General features: G+C 38.7%; 1 protein-coding gene across 1 annotated transcript in view; it reads left to right on the plus strand.

Moving 5' to 3' along the window:
- LOC138305875 (aminopeptidase N-like) overlaps positions 1 to 19,287 on the plus strand; it is a 93,401-nt gene that overhangs the window by 21,544 nt on the left and 52,570 nt on the right. The window contains exons 5-8 of the mRNA XM_069246138.1: positions 2,853 to 3,037; positions 4,057 to 4,157; positions 7,034 to 7,167; positions 7,957 to 8,012. Of these exons, the coding sequence (XP_069102239.1) occupies positions 2,853 to 3,037; positions 4,057 to 4,157; positions 7,034 to 7,167; positions 7,957 to 8,012 (476 nt within the window). The remainder of the gene's footprint in view (positions 1 to 2,852; positions 3,038 to 4,056; positions 4,158 to 7,033; positions 7,168 to 7,956; positions 8,013 to 19,287) is intronic.

Consider the following 19,287-nt stretch of genomic DNA (forward strand, 5'->3'; position numbering starts at 1 on the left):
GTCGTACGGTGGTAGTGATGTTATATATAGATTACAGACATACCTCAATGTCGTACGGTGGTAGTGATGTTTATATATAGATTACAGACATACCTCAATGTCGTACGGTGGTAGTGATGTTATATATAGATTACAGACATACCTCAATGTCGTACGGTGGTAGTGATGTTATATATAGATTACACACATACCTCAATGTCGTACGGTGGTAGTGATGTTATATATAGATTACACACATACCTCAATGTCGTACGGTGGTAGTGATGTTATATATAGATTACACACATACCTCAATGTCGTACGGTGGTAGTGATGTTATATATAGATTACACACATACCTCAATGTCGTACGGTGGTAGTGATGTTATATATAGATTACAGACATACCTCAATTGTCGTACGGTGGTAGTGATGTTATATATAGATTACAGACATACCTCAATGTCGTACGGTGGTAGTGATGTTATATATAGATTACAGACATACCTCAATGTCGTACGGTGGTAGTGATGTTATATATAGATTACACACATACCTCAATGTCGTACGGTGGTAGTGATGTTATATATAGATTACACACATACCTCAATGTCGTACGGTGGTAGTGATGTTTATATATAGATTACACACATACCTCAATGTCGTACGGTGGTAGTGATGTTATATATTATAGATTACACACATACCTCAATGTCGTACGGTGGTAGTGATGTTATATATAGATTACAGACATACCTCAATGTCGTACGGTGGTAGTGATGTTATATATAGATTACACACATACCTCAATGTCGTACGGTGGTAGTGATGTTTTATATAGATTACAGACATACCTCAATGTCGTACGGTGGTAGTGATGTTATATATAGATTACACACATACCTCAATGTCGTACGGTGGTAGTGATGTTTATATATAGATTACACACATACCTCAATGTTCGTACGGTGGTAGTGATGTTATATATAGATTACAGACATACCTCAATGTCGTACGGTGGTAGTGATGTTATATATAGATTACACACATACCTCAATGTCGTACGGTGGTAGTGATGTTATCATATAGATTACAGACATACCTCAATGTCGTACGGTGGTAGTGATGTTATATATAGATTACACACATACCTCAATGTCGTACGGTGGTAGTGATGTTATATTATAGATTACACACATACCTCAATGTCGTACGGTGGTAGTGATGTTGTGTATATATAGATTACACACATACCTCAATGTCGTACGGTGGTAGTGATGTTATATATAGATTACAGACATACCTCAATGTTCGTATAGTGTTGGTCCCTAGTTTAGATATGTTCGTGTTGGTCCCTAGTTTAGATATGTTCGTGTTGGTCCCTAGTTTGAATAGGTTCGTGTTGGTCCCTAGTTGAGATATGTTTCGTGTTGGTCCCTAGTTTCCCTAGTTTAGATATGGTTCGTGTTGGTCCCTAGTTTTAGATAGGTTCGTGTTGGTCCCTAGTTTAGATAGGTTTCGTGTTGGTCCCTAGTTTAGATAGGTTCGTGTTGGTCCCTAGTTTAGATAGGTTCGTGTTGGTCCCTAGTTTAGATGGGTTCTTGTTGGTCCCTAGTTGAGATATGTTCGTGTTGGTCCCTAGTTTAGATATGTTCGTGTTGGTCCCTAGTTGAGATATGTTCGTGTTGGTCCCTAGTTTAGATAGGTTCGTGTTGGTCCCTAGTTTAGATAGGTTCGTGTTGGTCCCTAGTTTAGATAGGTTCGTGTTGGTCCCTAGCTTAGATAGGTTCGTGTTGGTCCTTAGTTTAAATATGTTCCTGATGGTCCCTAGTTTAGATAAGTTCGTGTTGGTCCCTAGTTTAGATAGGTTCGTGTTGGTCCCTAGTTTAGATAGGTTCGTGTTGGTCCCTAGCTTAGATAGGTTCGTGTTGGTCCTAAGTTTATATATGTTCCTGTTTGTCCCTAGTTTAGATATGTTCCTGTTGGTATCTAGTTATGTTCCTAGATAGGTTCGTGTTGGTATCTAGTTTAGAAAGGTTCGTGTTGGTCCCTAGTTTAGATAGGTTCGTGTTGGTCCCTACTTTAGATAGGTTCCTGTTGGTCCCTAGTTGAGATAGGTTCGTGTTGGTCCCTAGTTGAGATATGTTTGTGTTGGTCCCTAGTTTAGATAGGTTTGTGTTGGTCCGTAGTTTAGATAGGTTCGTGTTGGTCCCTAGTTTAGATAGGTTCGTGTTGGTCCCTAGTTTAGATAGGTTCGTGTTGGTCCCTAGTTTAGATAGGTTCATGTTGGTCCCTAGTTTAGATAGGTTCGTGTTGGTCCCTACTTTAGATAGGTTCCTGTTGGTCCCTAGTTTAGATAGGTTCGTGTTGGTCCCTAGTTTAGATAGGTTCCTGTTGGTCCCTAGTTGAGATAGGTTCGTGTTGGTCCCTAGTTTAGATAGGTTCGTGTTGGTCCCTAGTTTAGATATGTTCGTGTTGGTCCCTAGTTTAGATATGTTCGTGTTGGTCCCTAGTTTAGATATGTTCGTGTTGGTCCCTAGTTTAGATAGGTTCGTGTTGGTCCCTAGTTTAGATATGTTCGTGTTGGTCCCTAGTTTAGATATGTTCGTGATGGTCCCTAGTTTAGATATGTTTGTGTTGATGTTCCTGTTGGTCCCTAGTTTAGATATGTTTGTGTTGGTCCTTAGTTTAGATAGGTTCCTGTTGGTAACAATTACAATTAAACAAAAGTGGAAAATGAAGAATGTAATGAGATCAAATAACCATGATTTTAATATGAGAACACTGCTGTTCACTCTCGGGCAGAATATTTAAATGAAATAAGTTCACTAGGAAAATGAAGTTGAGTATCATAACATGTCTTCATTGTTTAGCAATCGATGAAAGAAAACAAGCCCCGGTCTGACGTGAAAGCCATCATGGACACGTGGACCCTTCAGATGAACTTCCCAGTGGTTACTGTCACTAAAAATGGCGGCACCGGACTTAAGGCGACTCAAAAACGATATTTGAGGGACTACAACGCGGTCGATCCGGGTACATACCCCTCTCCGTACAAGTAAGTGAACCATCTGGGTACCTACACCTCTCCGTACAAGTAAGTGAAACATCCGGGTACCTACCCTTCTCCGTAAAAGTAAGTGAACCATCCGGGTTCCTACCCCTCTCCGTACAAGTAAGTGAACCATCCGGGTTCCTACCCCTCTCCGTACAAGTAAGTGAACCATCCGGGTACCTACCCCTCTCCGTACAAGTAAGTGAACCATCTGGGTACCTACCTCATCTCCGTACAAGTAAGTGAAACATCCGGGTACCTACCCCTCTCCGTACAAGTAAATAAACCATCCGGGTACCTACACCTCTCCGTACAAGTAAGTGAAACATCCGGGTACCTACCCCTCTCCGTACAAGTAAGTGAAACATCCGGGTACCCATCCTCGGTTACCCACGTAATCAGCCTACACTATGTTGCGGTCTGATATTATGGGGTACTTGATACGATGTGCGTCGTTTTACGGAAGAAAGTCTCTTCGGAAATTCGAATTTCAGGTACACAAACGAAGTGGTATATAGGCAAGCAAAATATCACTAGTTTAATCATGGTCTAAAAAAATGTTCAATAAATTCAAAGAGAGAATGAAAAAAAAAGTTCAACACATTAGGTTATCACGACAGAAAAAAGTAACAATTTACACAGTTATTTAAGTTTAAACTTGTCCTCAGCCGCGAGGAGTGCGTGGGACGCTGCTCTGATCAAGCTTGTGGCCATCAATTCAAACTCTTTGCTAGAATCTGTGTTTGGGTCACATCTTCCAAAGATAATTTGGACAAAATCTTCATCTGAGGCATTATCTACCGTTAAATCATTGGTAAATAAGGATTTAAATGGATGACCAACAACAATGTTATCGAAAAGATTGGTTGCTTTGGTAACAAAATGGAGGCATCTGATTGGCAAACTTCAGATATTGTTCGCAAAAGATGAAAATGTGAGTTAATGAGTGATAGTGTACACAATGATAAAACTGCGGGGTCCTTTAGGGTGCCTATTACAAGGAGTACTTGTTGATTATTTAGTTACCGCTGGGAAATCCCCTTCACCTACACGACGTCCTCCAACCCTATGTTTGATCAGACTGATGCCGACGTAAAATGGATGAGGAAAGATTCAGACACAAGTAAGTATATCAGACACTTGCCGTTGTTCAGGGTTATTGTGGCTAGGCACTCTGTCTTACATACAGGATAAAAAATAAACCTGTGCCACAGGGGTCTAATAGGCTTAAATAAAAACAACCTGTGCCACAGGGGTCTAATAGGCTTAAATAAAAACAACCTGTGCCACAGGGGTCTAATAGGCTTAAATAAAAACAACCTGTGTCACAGGGGTCAAATAGGCTTAAATAAAAACAACCTGTGTCACAGGGGTCTAATAGGCTTAAATAAAAACAACCTGTGTCACAGGGGTCAAATAGGCTTAAATAGAAATAACCTGTGTCACAGGGGTCAAATAGGCTTAAATAAAAACAACCTGTGCCACAGGGGTCAAATAGGCTTAAATAAAAATAACCTGTGTCACAGGGGTCAAATAGGCTTAAATAAAAACAACCTGTGCCACAGGGGTCAAATAGGCCTAAATAAAAACAACCTGTGCCACAGGGGTCTAATAGGCTTAAATAAAAACAACCTGTGCCACAGGGGTCAAATAGGCTTAAATAAAAATAACCTGTGTCACAGGGGTCAAATAGGCTTAAATAAAAACAACCTGTGCCACAGGGGTCAAATAGGCTTAAATAAAAACAACCTGTGTCACAGGGGTCTAATAGGCTTAAATAAAAACAACCTGTGTCACAGGGGTCAAATAGGCTTGAATAAAAATAACCTGTGTCACAGGGGTCAAATAGGCTTGAATAAAAATAACCTGTGTCACAGGGGTCAAATAGGCTTGAATAAAAATAACCTGTGTCACAGGGGTCAAATAGGCTTAGATAAAAACAACCTGTGTCACAGGGGTCAAATAGGCTTAAATAAAAACAACCTGTGTCACAGGGGTCAAATAGGCTTAAATAAAAACAACCTGTGTCACAGGGGTCAAATAGGCTTAGATTAAAATAACCTGTGTCACAGGGGTCTAATAGGCTTAAATAAAAACAACCTGTGTCACAGGGGTCAAATAGGCTTAAATAAAAACAACCTGTGTCACAGGGGTCTAATAGGCTTAAATAAAAACAACCTGTGCCACAGGGGTCAAATAGGTTTAGATAAAAATAACCTGTGTCACAGGGGTCAAATAGGCTTAGATAAAAATAACCTGTGTCACAGGGGTCAAATAGGCTTAGATAAAAACAACCTGCGCCACAGGGGTCAAATAGGCTTAAATAAAAACAACCTGTGCCACAGGGGTCAAATAGGCTTAAATAAAAACAACCTGTGCCACAGGGGTCTAATAGGCTTAAATAAAAATAACCTGTGTCACAGGGGTTAAATAGGCTTAAATAAAAACAACCTGTGTCACAGGGGTCAAATAGGCTTAAATAAAAACAACCTGTGCCACAGGGGTCAAATAGGCTTAAATAAAAACAACCTGTGCCACAGGGGTCTAATAGGCTTAAATAAAAACAACCTGTGTCACAGGGGTCAAATAGGCTTAAATAAAAACAACCTGTGTCACAGGGGTCAAATAGGCTTAGATAAAAATAACCTGTGTCACAGGGGTCAAATAGGCTTGAATAAAAATAACCTGTGTCACAGGGGTCAAATAGGCTTAAATAAAAATAACCTGTGCCACAGGGGTCTAATAGGCTTAAATAAAAATAACCTGTGTAACAGGGGTCAAATAGGCTTAGATAGAAATAACCTGTGCCACAGGGGTCAAATAGGCTTAGATAAAAATAACCTGTGCCACAGGGGTCAAATAGGCTTAAATAAAAATAATCTGTGTCACAGGGGTCAAATAGGCTTAGATAAAAATAACCTGTGCCACAGGGGTCTAATAGGCTTAAATAAAAATAACCTGTGTCACAAGCGTCTAATAGGCTTAGATAAAAATAACCTGTGTCACAGGGGTCAAATAGGCTTAAATAAAAATAACCTGTGCCACAGGGGTCAAATAGGCTTAGATAAAAATAACCTGTGTCACAAGGGTTTAATAGGCTTAAATAAAAACACCTGTGTGACAGGGGTCAAATAGGCTTAAATAAAAATAACCTGTGTCACAGGGGTCAAGTAGGCTTCGATAAAAAGAACCTGTGCTACAGGGGTCAAATAGGCTTAGATAAAAATAACCTGTGTCACAGGGGTCAAATAGGCTTAGATAAAAATAACCTGTGTCACAGGGGTCAAATAGGCTTAGATAAAAATAACCTGTGCCACAGGGGTCAAATAGGCTTAGATAAAAATAAACCTGTGCCACAGGGGTCAAATAGGCTTAGATAAAAATAGCCTGTATCACAGGGGTCAAATAGGCTTAAATAAAAATAACCTGTGTCACAGGGGTCAAATAGGCTTAAATAAAAATAACCTGTGCCACAGGGGTCTAATAGGCTTAGATAAAAATAACCTGTGTCACAGGGGTCAAATAGGCTTAGATAAAAATAACCTGTGTCACAGGGGTCAAATAGGCTTAGATACAAATAACCTGTGTCACAGGGGTCAAATAGGCTTGAATGCGATATATTGCCTGTAACATGCTGTGATAACGGATTACCAAGTGTGTTCAGATTAATTACCTTGACTTTCATTCTAGGTCACAGATATCGAATAGACTAAAAATTGTCATTTATTAGAGGCCTGATACTTGGACTGTAACATGTGAGCAATTCTAGGTCATAGGGCCTTGTTTCCTCAACTTCACAGTTTACTTGGCTAATCTGAATTTTGCCCTCTACCTCACCGTTCACATGGCTAATGATAACTTTGCCCTCTACCTCACAGTTTACCTGGCTAATCTGAATTTTGCTCTCTGCTTTTCATTTCAGTTTACAACGCTAATCTGAATTTTGCTCTCTATCTCACAATTTACCTGACTAGTCTGAATTTTGCTCTTTGATTTCAGTATACATCGATAACGCTGTTGGTGATCCTGACAGCTGGGTGATAGCTAATGTTAAGCAGTATGGCTACTACCGTGTAAACTATGACTCGGCGAATTGGGTAGCTCTAGTAAATCAACTGAAAACTAACCCGTTGGTAAGTACTTTTAGTACTGAAAACTAACCCGCTGGTAAGTATATACTGATAGTAACTCAACTGAAAACTAACCCGCTGGTAAGTACTGATAGTAACTCAACTGAAAACTAACCCACTGGTAAGTATTGATAGTAACTCAACTGAAAACTAACCCACTGGTAAGTATTGATAGTAACTCAACTGAAAACTAACCCACTGGTAAGTATTGATAGTAACTCAACTGAAAACAACTGAAAACTAACCCACTGGTAAGTATTGATAGTAACTCAACTGAAAACTAACCCACTGGTAAGTATTGATAGTAACTCAACTGAAAACTAACCCACTGGTAAGTATTGATAGTAACTCAACTGAAAACTAACCCACTGGTAAGTATTGATAGTAACTCAACTGAAAACTAACCCACTGGTAAGTATTGATAGTAACTCAACTGAAAACTAACCCGCTGGTAAGTATTGATAGTAACTCAACTGAAAACTAACCCACTGGTAAGTATTGATAGTAACTCAACTGAAAACTAACCCACTGGTAAGTATTGATAGTAACTCAACTGAAAACTAACCCGCTGGTAAGTATTGATAGTAACTCAACTGAAAACTAACCCACTGGTAAGTACTGATAGTAACTCAACTGAAATATTTGTTTTTGTTTTTATACTAAATCTGACTCTATGAAACAAATCTAAGAATGGCGCGAAAACTGACATTATGACGTCATGCTATATCAAATATACAAATCATATAAACCAAGATGGGATTATTAATATCACATAAACATCATGTGTTTCAGGTAATAGATCCAGTAAATCGAGCCCAGATTATCAACGATGCATGGAACCTTGCTAAGTAAGTAATAAAGTAATACATCTCCCGTGGGTTCCTATACAGTATCAATAAGTATTCCAATAAAGTAATACATGTCCCCGTGGGTTCCTGTACAGTATCAATAAGTATTCCAATAAAGTAATACATGTCCCCGTGGGTTCCTGTACAGTATCAATAAGTATTCCAATAAAGTAATACATGTCCCCGTGGGTTCCTGTACAGTATCAATAAGTATTCCAATAAAGTAATACATCTCCCGTGGGTTCCTATACAGTATCAATAAGTATTCCAATAAAGTAACACATGTCCTCGTGGGTTCCTGTACAGTATCAATAAGTATTCCAATAAAGTAACACATGTCTCGTGGGTTCCTGTACAGTCTCAATAAGCATTCCAATAAAGTAATACATGTCCCGTGGGTTCCTGTACAGTATCAATAAGTATTCCAATAAAGTAATACATCTCCCGTGGGTTCCTATACAGTATCAATAAGTATTCCAATAAAGTAACACATGTCCCCGTGGGTTCCTGTACAGTATCAATAAGTATTCCAATAAAGTAATACATGTCCCCGTGGGTTCCTGTACAGTATCAATAAGCATTCCAATAAAGTAACACATGTCCCGTGGGTTCCTGTACAGTATCAATAAGTATTCCAATAAAGTAATACATGTCCCCGTGGGTTCCTGTACAGTATCAATAAGTATTCCAATAAAGTAATACATGTCCCGTGGGTTCCTGTACAGTATCAATAAGTATTCCAATAAAGTAATACATCTCCCGTGGGTTCCTATACAGTATCAATAAGTATTCCAATAAAGTAACACATGTCCCCGTGGGTTCCTGTACAGTATCAATAAGTATTCCAATAAAGTAATACATGTCCCGTGGGTTCCTGTACAGTATCAATAAGTATTCAGTAAAGTAACACATGTTCGTGGGTTCCTGTACAGTATCAATAAGTATTCCATTAAAGTAACACATGTCCCGTGGGTTCCTGTACAGTATCAATAAGTATTCCAATAAAGTAATACATGTCCCCGTGGGTTCCTGTACAGTATCAATAAGTATTCCAATAAAGTATTACATGTCCCCGGGGGTTCCTGTACAGTATCAATAAGTATTCAGTAAAGTAACACATGTTCGTGGGTTCCTGTACAGTATCAATAAGTATTCCAATAAAGTAATACATGTCCCGTGGGTTCCTGTACAGTATCAATAAGTATTCCAATAAAGTAATACATCTCCCGTGGGTTCCTATACAGTATCAATAAGTATTCCAATAAAGTAACACATGTCCCCGTGGGTTCCTGTACAGTATCAATAAGTATTCCAATAAAGTAATACATGTCCCCGTGGGTTCCTGTACAGTATTAATAAGTATTCAGTAAAGTAACACATGTTCGTGGGTTCCTGTACAGTATCAATAAGTATTCCATTAAAGTAACACATGTCCCGTGGGTTCCTGTACAGTATCAATAAGTATTCCAATAAAGTAATACATGTCCCCGTGGGTTCCTGTACAGTATCAATAAGTATTCCAATAAAGTATTACATGTCCCCGGGGGTTCCTGTACAGTATCAATAAGTATTCAGTAAAGTAACACATGTTCGTGGGTTCCTGTACAGTATCAATAAGTATTCCAATAAAGTAACACATGTCCCGTGGGTTCCTGTACAGTATCAATAAGTATTCCAATAAAGTAATACATCTCCCGTGGGTTCCTATACAGTATCAATAAGTATTCCAATAAAGTAACACATGTCCCCGTGGGTTCCTGTACAGTATCAATAAGTATTCCAATAAAGTAATACATGTCCCCGTGGGTTCCTGTACAGTATCAATAAGTATTCCAATAAAGTAACACATGTCCCGTGGGTTCCTGTACAGTATCAATAAGTATTCCAATAAAGTAATACATGTCCCGTGGGTTCCTGTACAGTATCAATAAGTATTCCAATAAAGTAACACATGTCCCGTGGGTTCCTGTACAGTATTAATAAGTATTCCAATAAAGTAATACATCTCCCGTGGGTTCCTGTACAGTATCAATAAGTATTCCAATAAAGTATTACATGTCCCGTGGGTTCCTGTACAGTATCAATAAGTATTCAATAAAGTAACACATGCCCCGTGGGTTCCTGTACAGTATCAATAAGTATTCCAATAAAGTAACACATGTCCCGTGGGTTCCTGTACAGTATCAATAAGTATTCCAATAAAGTAACACATGTCCCGTGGGTTCCTGTACAGTATCAATAAGTATTCCAATAAAGTAATACATCTCCCGTGGGTTCCTATACAGTATCAATAAGTATTCCAATAAAGTAACACATGTCCCCGTGGGTTCCTGTACAGTATCAATAAGTATTCCAATAAAGTAACACATGTTCCCGTGGGTTCCTGTGCAGTATCAATAAGTATTCAATAAAGTAACACATGCCCCGTGGGTTCCTGTACAGTATCAATAAGTATTCCAATAAAGTAACACATGTCCCGTGGGTTCCTGTACAGTATCAATAAGTATTCCAATAAAGTAACACATGTCCCCGTGGGTTCCTGTACAGTATCAATAAGTATTCCAATAAAGTATTACATGTCCCGTGGGTTCCTGTACAGTATCAATAAGTATTCCAATAAAGTAACACATGTCCCGTGGGTTCCTGTACAGTATCAATAAGTATTCCAATAAAGTAATACATGTCCCCGTGGGTTCCTGTACAGTATCAATAAGTATTCCAATAAAGTAATACATGTCCCGTGGGTTCCTGTACAGTATCAATAAGTATTCCAATAAAGTAACACATGTCCCCGTGGGTTCCTGTACAGTATCAATAAGTATTCCAATAAAGTAATACATGTCCCGTGGGTTCCTGTACAGTATCAATAAGTATTCAGTAAAGTAACACATGTTCGTGGGTTCCTGTACAGTATCAATAAGTATTCCAATAAGGTAATACATGTCCCCGTGGGTTCCTGTACAGTATCAATAAGTATTCCAATAAAGTAATACATGTCCCGTGGGTTCCTGTACAGTATTAATAAGTATTCCAATAAAGTAATACATGTCCCGTGGGTTCCTGTACAGTATCAATAAGTATTCCAATAAAGTAACACATGTCCCCGGGGGTTCCTGTACAGTATCAATAAGTATTTCAATAAAGTAACACATGTCCCCGTGGGTTCCTGTACAGTATCAATAAGTATTCCAATAAAGTAATACATGTCCCGTGGGTTCCTGTACAGTATCAATAAGTATTCCAATAAAGTAACACATGTCCCGTGGGTTCCTGTACAGTATCAATAAGTATTCCAATAAAGTAACACATGTCCCGTGGGTTCCTGTACAGTATCAATAAGTATTCCAATAAAGTAACACATGTCCCGTGGGTTCCTGTACAGTATCAATAAGATTCCAATAAAGTAACACATGTCCCGTGGGTTCCTGTACAGTATCAATAAGTATTCCAATAAAGTAACACATGTCCCGTGGGTTCCTGTACAGTATCAATAAGTATTCCAATAAAGTAACACATGTCCCGTGGGTTCCTGTACAGTATCAATAAGTATTCCAATAAAGTAACACATGTCCCGTGGGTTCCTGTACAGTATCAATAAGTATTCCAATAAAGTAACACATGTCTCCGTGGGTTCCTGTACAGTATCAATAAGTATTCCAATAAAGTAACACATGTCCCGTGGGTTCCTGTACAGTATCAATAAGTATTCCAATAAAGTAACACATGTCCCGTGGGTTCCTGTACAGTATCAATAAGTATTCCAATAAAGTAACACATGTCCCGTGGGTTCCTGTACAGTATCAATAAGTATTCCAATAAAGTAACACATGTCCCGTGGGTTCCTGTACAGTATCAATAAGTATTCCAATAAAGTAACACATGTCCCGTGGGTTCCTGTACAGTATCAATAAGTATTCCAATAAAGTAACACATGTCCCGTGGGTTCCTGTACAGTATCAATAAGTATTCCAATAAAGTAACACATGTCTCCGTGGGTTCCTGTACAGTATCAATAAGTATTCCAATAAAGTAACACATGTCCCGTGGGTTCCTGTACAGTATCAATAAGTATTCCAATAAAGTAACACATGTCCCGTGGGTTCCTGTACAGTATCAATAAGTATTCCAATAAAGTAACACATGTCCCGTGGGTTCCTGTACAGTATCAATAAGTATTCCAATAAAGTAACACATGTCCCGTGGGTTCCTGTACAGTATCAATAAGTATTCCAATAAAGTAACACATGTCCCGTGGGTTCCTGTACAGTATCAATAAGTATTCCAATAAAGTAACACATGTCCCGTGGGTTCCTGTACAGTATCAATAAGTATTCCAATAAAGTAACACATGTCCCGTGGGTTCCTGTACAGTATCAATAAGTATTCCAATAAAGTAACACATGTCCCGTGGGTTCCTGTACAGTATCAATAAGTATTCCAATAAAGTAACACATGTCCCGTGGGTTCCTGTACAGTATCAATAAGTATTCCAATAAAGTAACACATGTTCCCGTGGGTTCCTGTGCAGTATCAATAAGTATTCAATAAAGTAACACATGCCCCGTGGGTTCCTGTACAGTATCAATAAGTATTCCAATAAAGTAACACATGTCCCGTGGGTTCCTGTACAGTATCAATAAGTATTCCAATAAAGTAACACATGTCCCCGTGGGTTCCTGTACAGTATCAATAAGTATTCCAATAAAGTAACACATGTCCCGTGGGTTCCTGTACAGTATCAATAAGTATTCCAATAAAGTAACACATGTCCCGTGGGTTCCTGTACAGTATCAATAAGTATTCCAATAAAGTAACACATGTCCCGTGGGTTCCTGTACAGTATCAATAAGTATTCCAATAAAGTAACACATGTCCCGTGGGTTCCTGTACAGTATCAATAAGTATTCCAATAAAGTAACACATGTCCCGTGGGTTCCTGTACAGCATCAATAAGTATTTCAATAAAGTAACACATGTCCCGTGGGTTCCTGTACAGTATCAATAAGTATTCCAATAAAGTAACACATGTCCCGTGGGTTCCTGTACAGTATCAATAAGTATTCCAATAAAGTAACACATGTCCCGTGGGTTCCTGTACAGTATCAATAAGTATTCCAATAAAGTAACACATGTCCCGTGGGTTCCTGTACAGTATCAATAAGTATTCAATAAAGTAACACACATGTCCCGTGGGTTCCTGTACAGTATCAATAAGTATTCCAATAAAGTAACACATGTCCCGTGGGTTCCTGTACAGTATCAATAAGTATTCCAATAAAGTAACACATGTCCCGTGGGTTCCTGTACAGTATCAATAAGTATTCCAATAAAGTAACACATGTCCCGTGGGTTCCTGTACAGTATCAATAAGTATTCCAATAAAGTAATACATGTCCCGTGGGTTCCTGTACAGTATCAATAAGTATTCCAATAAAGTAACACATGTCCCGTGGGTTCCTGTACAGTATCAATAAGTATTCCAATAAAGTAACACATGTCCCGTGGGTTCCTGTACAGTATCAATAAGTATTCCAATAAAGTAACACATGTCCCGTGGGTTCCTGTACAGTATCAATAAGTATTCCAATAAAGTAACACATGTCCCGTGGGTTCCTGTACAGTATCAATAAGTATTCCAATAAAGTAACACATGTCCCGTGGGTTCCTGTACAGTATCAATAAGTATTCCAATAAAGTAACACATGTCCCGTGGGTTCCTGTACAGTATCAATAAGTATTCCAATAAAGTAACACATGTCCCGTGGGTTCCTGTACAGTATCAATAAGTATTCCAATAAAGTAACACATGTCCCGTGGGTTCCTGTACAGTATCAATAAGTATTCCAATAAAGTAACACATGTCCCCGTGGGTTCCTGTACAGTATCAATAAGTATTCCAATAAAGTAACACATGTCCCGTGGGTTCCTGTACAGTATCAATAAGTATTCCAATAAAGTAACACATGTCCCGTGGGTTCCTGTACAGTATCAATAAGTATTCCAATAAAGTAACACATGTCCCGTGGGTTCCTGTACAGTATCAATAAGTATTCCAATAAAGTAACACATGTCTCCGTGGGTTCCTGTACAGTATCAATAAGTATTCCAATAAAGTAACACATGTTCCCGTGGGTTCCTGTACAGTATCAATAAGTATTCAATAAAGTAACACATGTCCCGTGGGTTCCTGTACAGTATCAATAAGTATTCCAATAAAGTAACACATGTCCCGTGGGTTCCTGTACAGTATCAATAAGTATTCCAATAAAGTAACACATGTCCCGTGGGTTCCTGTACAGTATCAATAAGTATTCCAATAAAGTAACACATGTCCCGTGGGTTCCTGTACAGTATCAATAAGTATTCCAATAAAGTAACACATGTCCCGTGGGTTCCTGTACAGTATCAATAAGTATTCCAATAAAGTAACACATGTCCCGTGGGTTCCTGTACAGTATCAATAAGTATTCCAATAAAGTAACACATGTCCCCGTGGGTTCCTGTACAGTATCAATAAGTATTCCAATAAAGTAACACATGTCTCCATGGGTTCCTGTACAGTATCAATAAGTATTCCAATAAAGTAACACATGTCCCGTGGGTTCCTGTACAGTATCAATAAGTATTCCAATAAAGTAACACATGTCCCGTGGGTTCCTGTACAGTATCAATAAGTATTCCAATGAAGTAATACATGTCCCGTGGGTTCCTGTACAGTATCAATAAGTATTCCAATAAAGTAACACATGTCTCCGTGGGTTCCTGTACAGTATCAATAAGTATTCCAATAAAGTAACACATGTCCCGTGGGTTCCTGTACAGTATCAATAAGTATTCCAATAAAGTAACACATGTCTCCGTGGGTTCCTGTACAGTATCAATAAGTATTCCAATAAAGTAACACATGTCCCGTGGGTTCCTGTACAGTATCAATAAGTATTCCAATAAAGTAACACATGTCCCGTGGGTTCCTGTACAGTATCAATAAGTATTCCAATAAAGTAACACATGTCCCGTGGGTTCCTGTACAGTATCAATAAGTATTCCAATAAAGTAACACATGTCCCGTGGGTTCCTGTACAGTATCAATAAGTATTCCAATAAAGTAACACATGTCTCCGTGGGTTCCTGTACAGTATCAATAAGCATTCCAATAAAGTAACACATGTTTCCGTGGGTTCCTGTACAGTATCAATAAGTATTCCAATAAAGTAACACATGTCCCGTGGGTTCCTGTACAGTATCAATAAGTATTCCAATAAAGTAACACATGTCCCGTGGGTTCCTGTACAGTATCAATAAGTATTCCAATAAAGTAACACATGTCCCGTGGGTTCCTGTACAGTATCAATAAGTATTCCAATAAAGTAACACATGTCCCGTGGGTTCCTGTACAGTATCAATAAGTATTCCAATAAAGTAACACATGTCCCGTGGGTTCCTGTACAGTATCAATAAGTATTCCAATAAAGTAACACATGTCTCCGTGGGTTCCTGTACAGTATCAATAAGTATTCCAATAAAGTAACACATGTCCCGTGGGTTCCTGTACAGTATCAATAAGTATTCCAATAAAGTAACACATGTCCCGTGGGTTCCTGTACAGTATCAATAAGTATTCCAATAAAGTAACACATGTCCCGTGGGTTCCTGTACAGTATCAATAAGTATTCCAATAAAGTAACACATGTCCCGTGGGTTCCTGTACAGTATCAATAAGTATTCCAATAAAGTAACACATGTCCCGTGGGTTCCTGTACAGTATCAATAAGTATTCCAATAAAGTAACACATGTCCCGTGGGTTCCTGTACAGTATCAATAAGTATTCCAATAAAGTAACACATGTCCCGTGGGTTCCTGTACAGTATCAATAAGTATTCCAATAAAGTAACACATGTCCCGTGGGTTCCTGTACAGTATCAATAAGTATTCCAATAAAGTAACACATGTCCCCGTGGGTTCCTGTACAGTATCAATAAGTATTCCAATAAAGTAACACATGTCCCCGTGGGTTCCTGTACAGTATCAATAAGTATTCCAATAAAGTAACACATGTCCCGTGGGTTCCTGTACAGTATCAATAAGTATTCCAATAAAGTAATACATGTCCCGTGGGTTCCTGTACAGTATCAATAAGTATTCCAATAAAGTAACACATGTCCCGTGGGTTCCTGTACAGTATCAATAAGTATTCCAATAAAGTAACACATGTCTCCGTGGGTTCCTGTACAGTATCAATAAGTATTCCAATAAAGTAACACATGTCCCGTGGGTTCCTGTACAGTATCAATAAGTATTCCAATAAAGTAACACATGTCCCGTGGGTTCCTGTACAGTATCAATAAGTATTCCAATAAAGTAACACATGTCCCGTGGGTTCCTGTACAGTATCAATAAGTATTCCAATAAAGTAACACATGTCCCGTGGGTTCCTGTACAGTATCAATAAGTATTCCAATAAAGTAACACATGTCCCGTGGGTTCCTGTACAGTATCAATAAGTATTCCAATAAAGTAACACATGTCCCGTGGGTTCCTGTACAGTATCAATAAGTATTCCAATAAAGTAACACATGTCTCCCGTGGGTTCCTGTACAGTATCAATAAGTATTCCAATAAAGTAACACATGTCCCGTGGGTTCCTGTACAGTATCAATAAGTATTCCAATAAAAATAACACATGTCCCGTGGGTTCCTGTACAGTATCAATAAGTATTCCAATAAAGTAACACATGTCCCGTGGGTTCCTGTACAGTATCAATAAGTATTCCAATAAAGTAACACATGTCCCGTGGGTTCCTGTACAGTATCAATAAGTATTCCAATAAAGTAACACATGTCCCGTGGGTTCCTGTATCAGTATTCAAGTACCAAGTCCGTGGTTCCTTACAGTATCAATAAGATCAAAAGTAACACATGTCCCGTGGGTTCCTGTACAGTATCAATAAGTATTCCAATAAAGTAACACATGTCCCGTGGGTTCCTGTACAGTATCAATAAGTATTCCAATAAAGTAACACATGTCCCGTGGGTTCCTGTACAGTATCAATAAGTATTCCAATAAAGGTAACACATGTCCCCGTGGGTTCCTGTACAGTATCAATAAGTATTCCAATAAAGTAACACATGTCCCGTGGGTTCCTGTACAGTATCAATAAGTATTCCAATAAAGTAACACATGTCCCGTGGGTTCCTGTACAGTATCAATAAGTATTCCAATAAAGTAACACATGTCCCGTGGGTTCCTGTACAGTATCAATAAGTATTCCAATAAAGTAACACATGTCCCGTGGGTTCCTGTACAGTATCAATAAGTATTCCAATAAAGTAACACATGTCCCCGTGGGTTCCTGTACAGTATCAATAAGTATTCCAATAAAGTAACACATGTCCCGTGGGTTCCTGTACAGTATCAATAAGTATTCCAATGAAGTAACACATGTCCCGTGGGTTCCTGTACAGTATCAATAAGTATTCCAATAAAGTAACACATGTCTCCGTGGGTTCCTGTACAGTATCAATAAGTATTCCAATAAAGTAACACATGTCCCGTGGGTTCCTGTACAGTATCAATAAGTATTCCAATAAAGTAACACATGTCCCGTGGGTTCCTGTACAGTATCAATAAGTATTCCAATAAAGTAACACATGTCCCGTGGGTTCCTGTACAGTATCAATAAGTATTCCAATAAAGTAACACATGTCCCGTGGGTTCCTGTACAGTATCAATAAGTATTCAATAAAGTAAACATGTCCCGTGGGTTCCTGTACAGTATCAATAAGTATTCAATAAAGTAACACATGTCCCGTGGGTTCCTGTACAGTATCAATAAGTATTCCAATAAAGTAACACATGTCCCGTGGGTTCCTGTACAGTATCAATAAGTATTCCAATAAAGTAACACATGTCCCGTGGGTTCCTGTACAGTATCAATAAGTATTCCAATAAAGTAACACATGTCCCGTGGGTTCCTGTACAGTATCAATAAGTATTCCAATAAAGTAACACATGTCCCGTGGGTTCCTGTACAGTATCAATAAGTATTCCAATAAAGTAACACATGTCCCGTGGGTTCCTGTACAGTATCAATAAGTATTCCAATAAAGTAACACATGTCCCGTGGGTTCCTGTACAGTATCAATAAGTATTCCAATAAAGTAACACATGTCCCGTGGGTTCCTGTACAGTATCAATAAGTATTCCAATAAAGTAACACATGTCCCGTGGGTTCCTGTACAGTATCAATAAGTATTCCAATAAAGTAACACATGTCCCGTGGGTTCCTGTACAGTATCAATAAGTATTCCAATAAAGTAACACATGTCCCGTGGGTTCCTGTACAGTATCAATAAGTATTCCAATAAAGTAACACATGTCCCGTGGGTTCCTGTACAGTATCAATAAGTATTCCAATAAAGTAACACATGTCCCCGTGGGTTCCTGTACAGTATCAATAAGTATTCCAATAAAGTAACACATGTCCCGTGGGTTCCTGTACAGTATCAATAAGTATTCCAATAAAGTAACACATGTCCCCGTGGGTTCCTGTACAGTATCAATAAGTATTCCAATAAAGTAACACATGTCCCGTGGGTTCCTGTACAGTATCAATAAGTATTCCAATAAAGTAACACATGTCCCGTGGGTTCCTGTACAGTATCAATAAGTATTCCAATAAAGTAACACATGTCCCCGTGGGTTCCTGTACAGTATCAATAAGTATTCCAATAAAGTAACACATGTCCCCGTGGGTTCCTGTACAGTATCAATAAGTATTCCAATAAAGTAACACATGTCCCGTGGGTTCCTGTACAGTATCAATAAGTATTCCAATAAAGTAACACATGTCCCGTGGGTTCCTGTACAGTATCAATAAGTATTCCAATAAAGTAACACATGTCCCGTGGGTTCCTGTACAGTATCAATAAGTATTCCAATGAAGTAATACATGTCCCATGGGTTCCTGTACAGTATCAATAAGTATTCCAATAAAGTAACACATGTCCCGTGGGTTCCTGTACAGTATCAATAAGTATTCCAATAAAGTAACACATGTCCCGTGGGTTCCTGTACAGTATCAATAAGTATTCCAATAAAGTAACACATGTCCCGTGGGTTCCTGTACAGTATCAATAAGTATTCCAATAAAGTAACACATGTCCCGTGGGTTCCTGTACAGTATCAATAAGTATTCCAATAAAGTAACACATGTCCCGTGGGTTCCTGTACAGTATCAATAAGTATTCCAATAAAGTAACACATGTCCCGTGGGT

This window comes from Argopecten irradians, chromosome 13 (genome assembly GCF_041381155.1).
Source record: "Argopecten irradians isolate NY chromosome 13, Ai_NY, whole genome shotgun sequence".
NCBI classification, from domain to species: domain Eukaryota; kingdom Metazoa; phylum Mollusca; class Bivalvia; order Pectinida; family Pectinidae; genus Argopecten; species Argopecten irradians.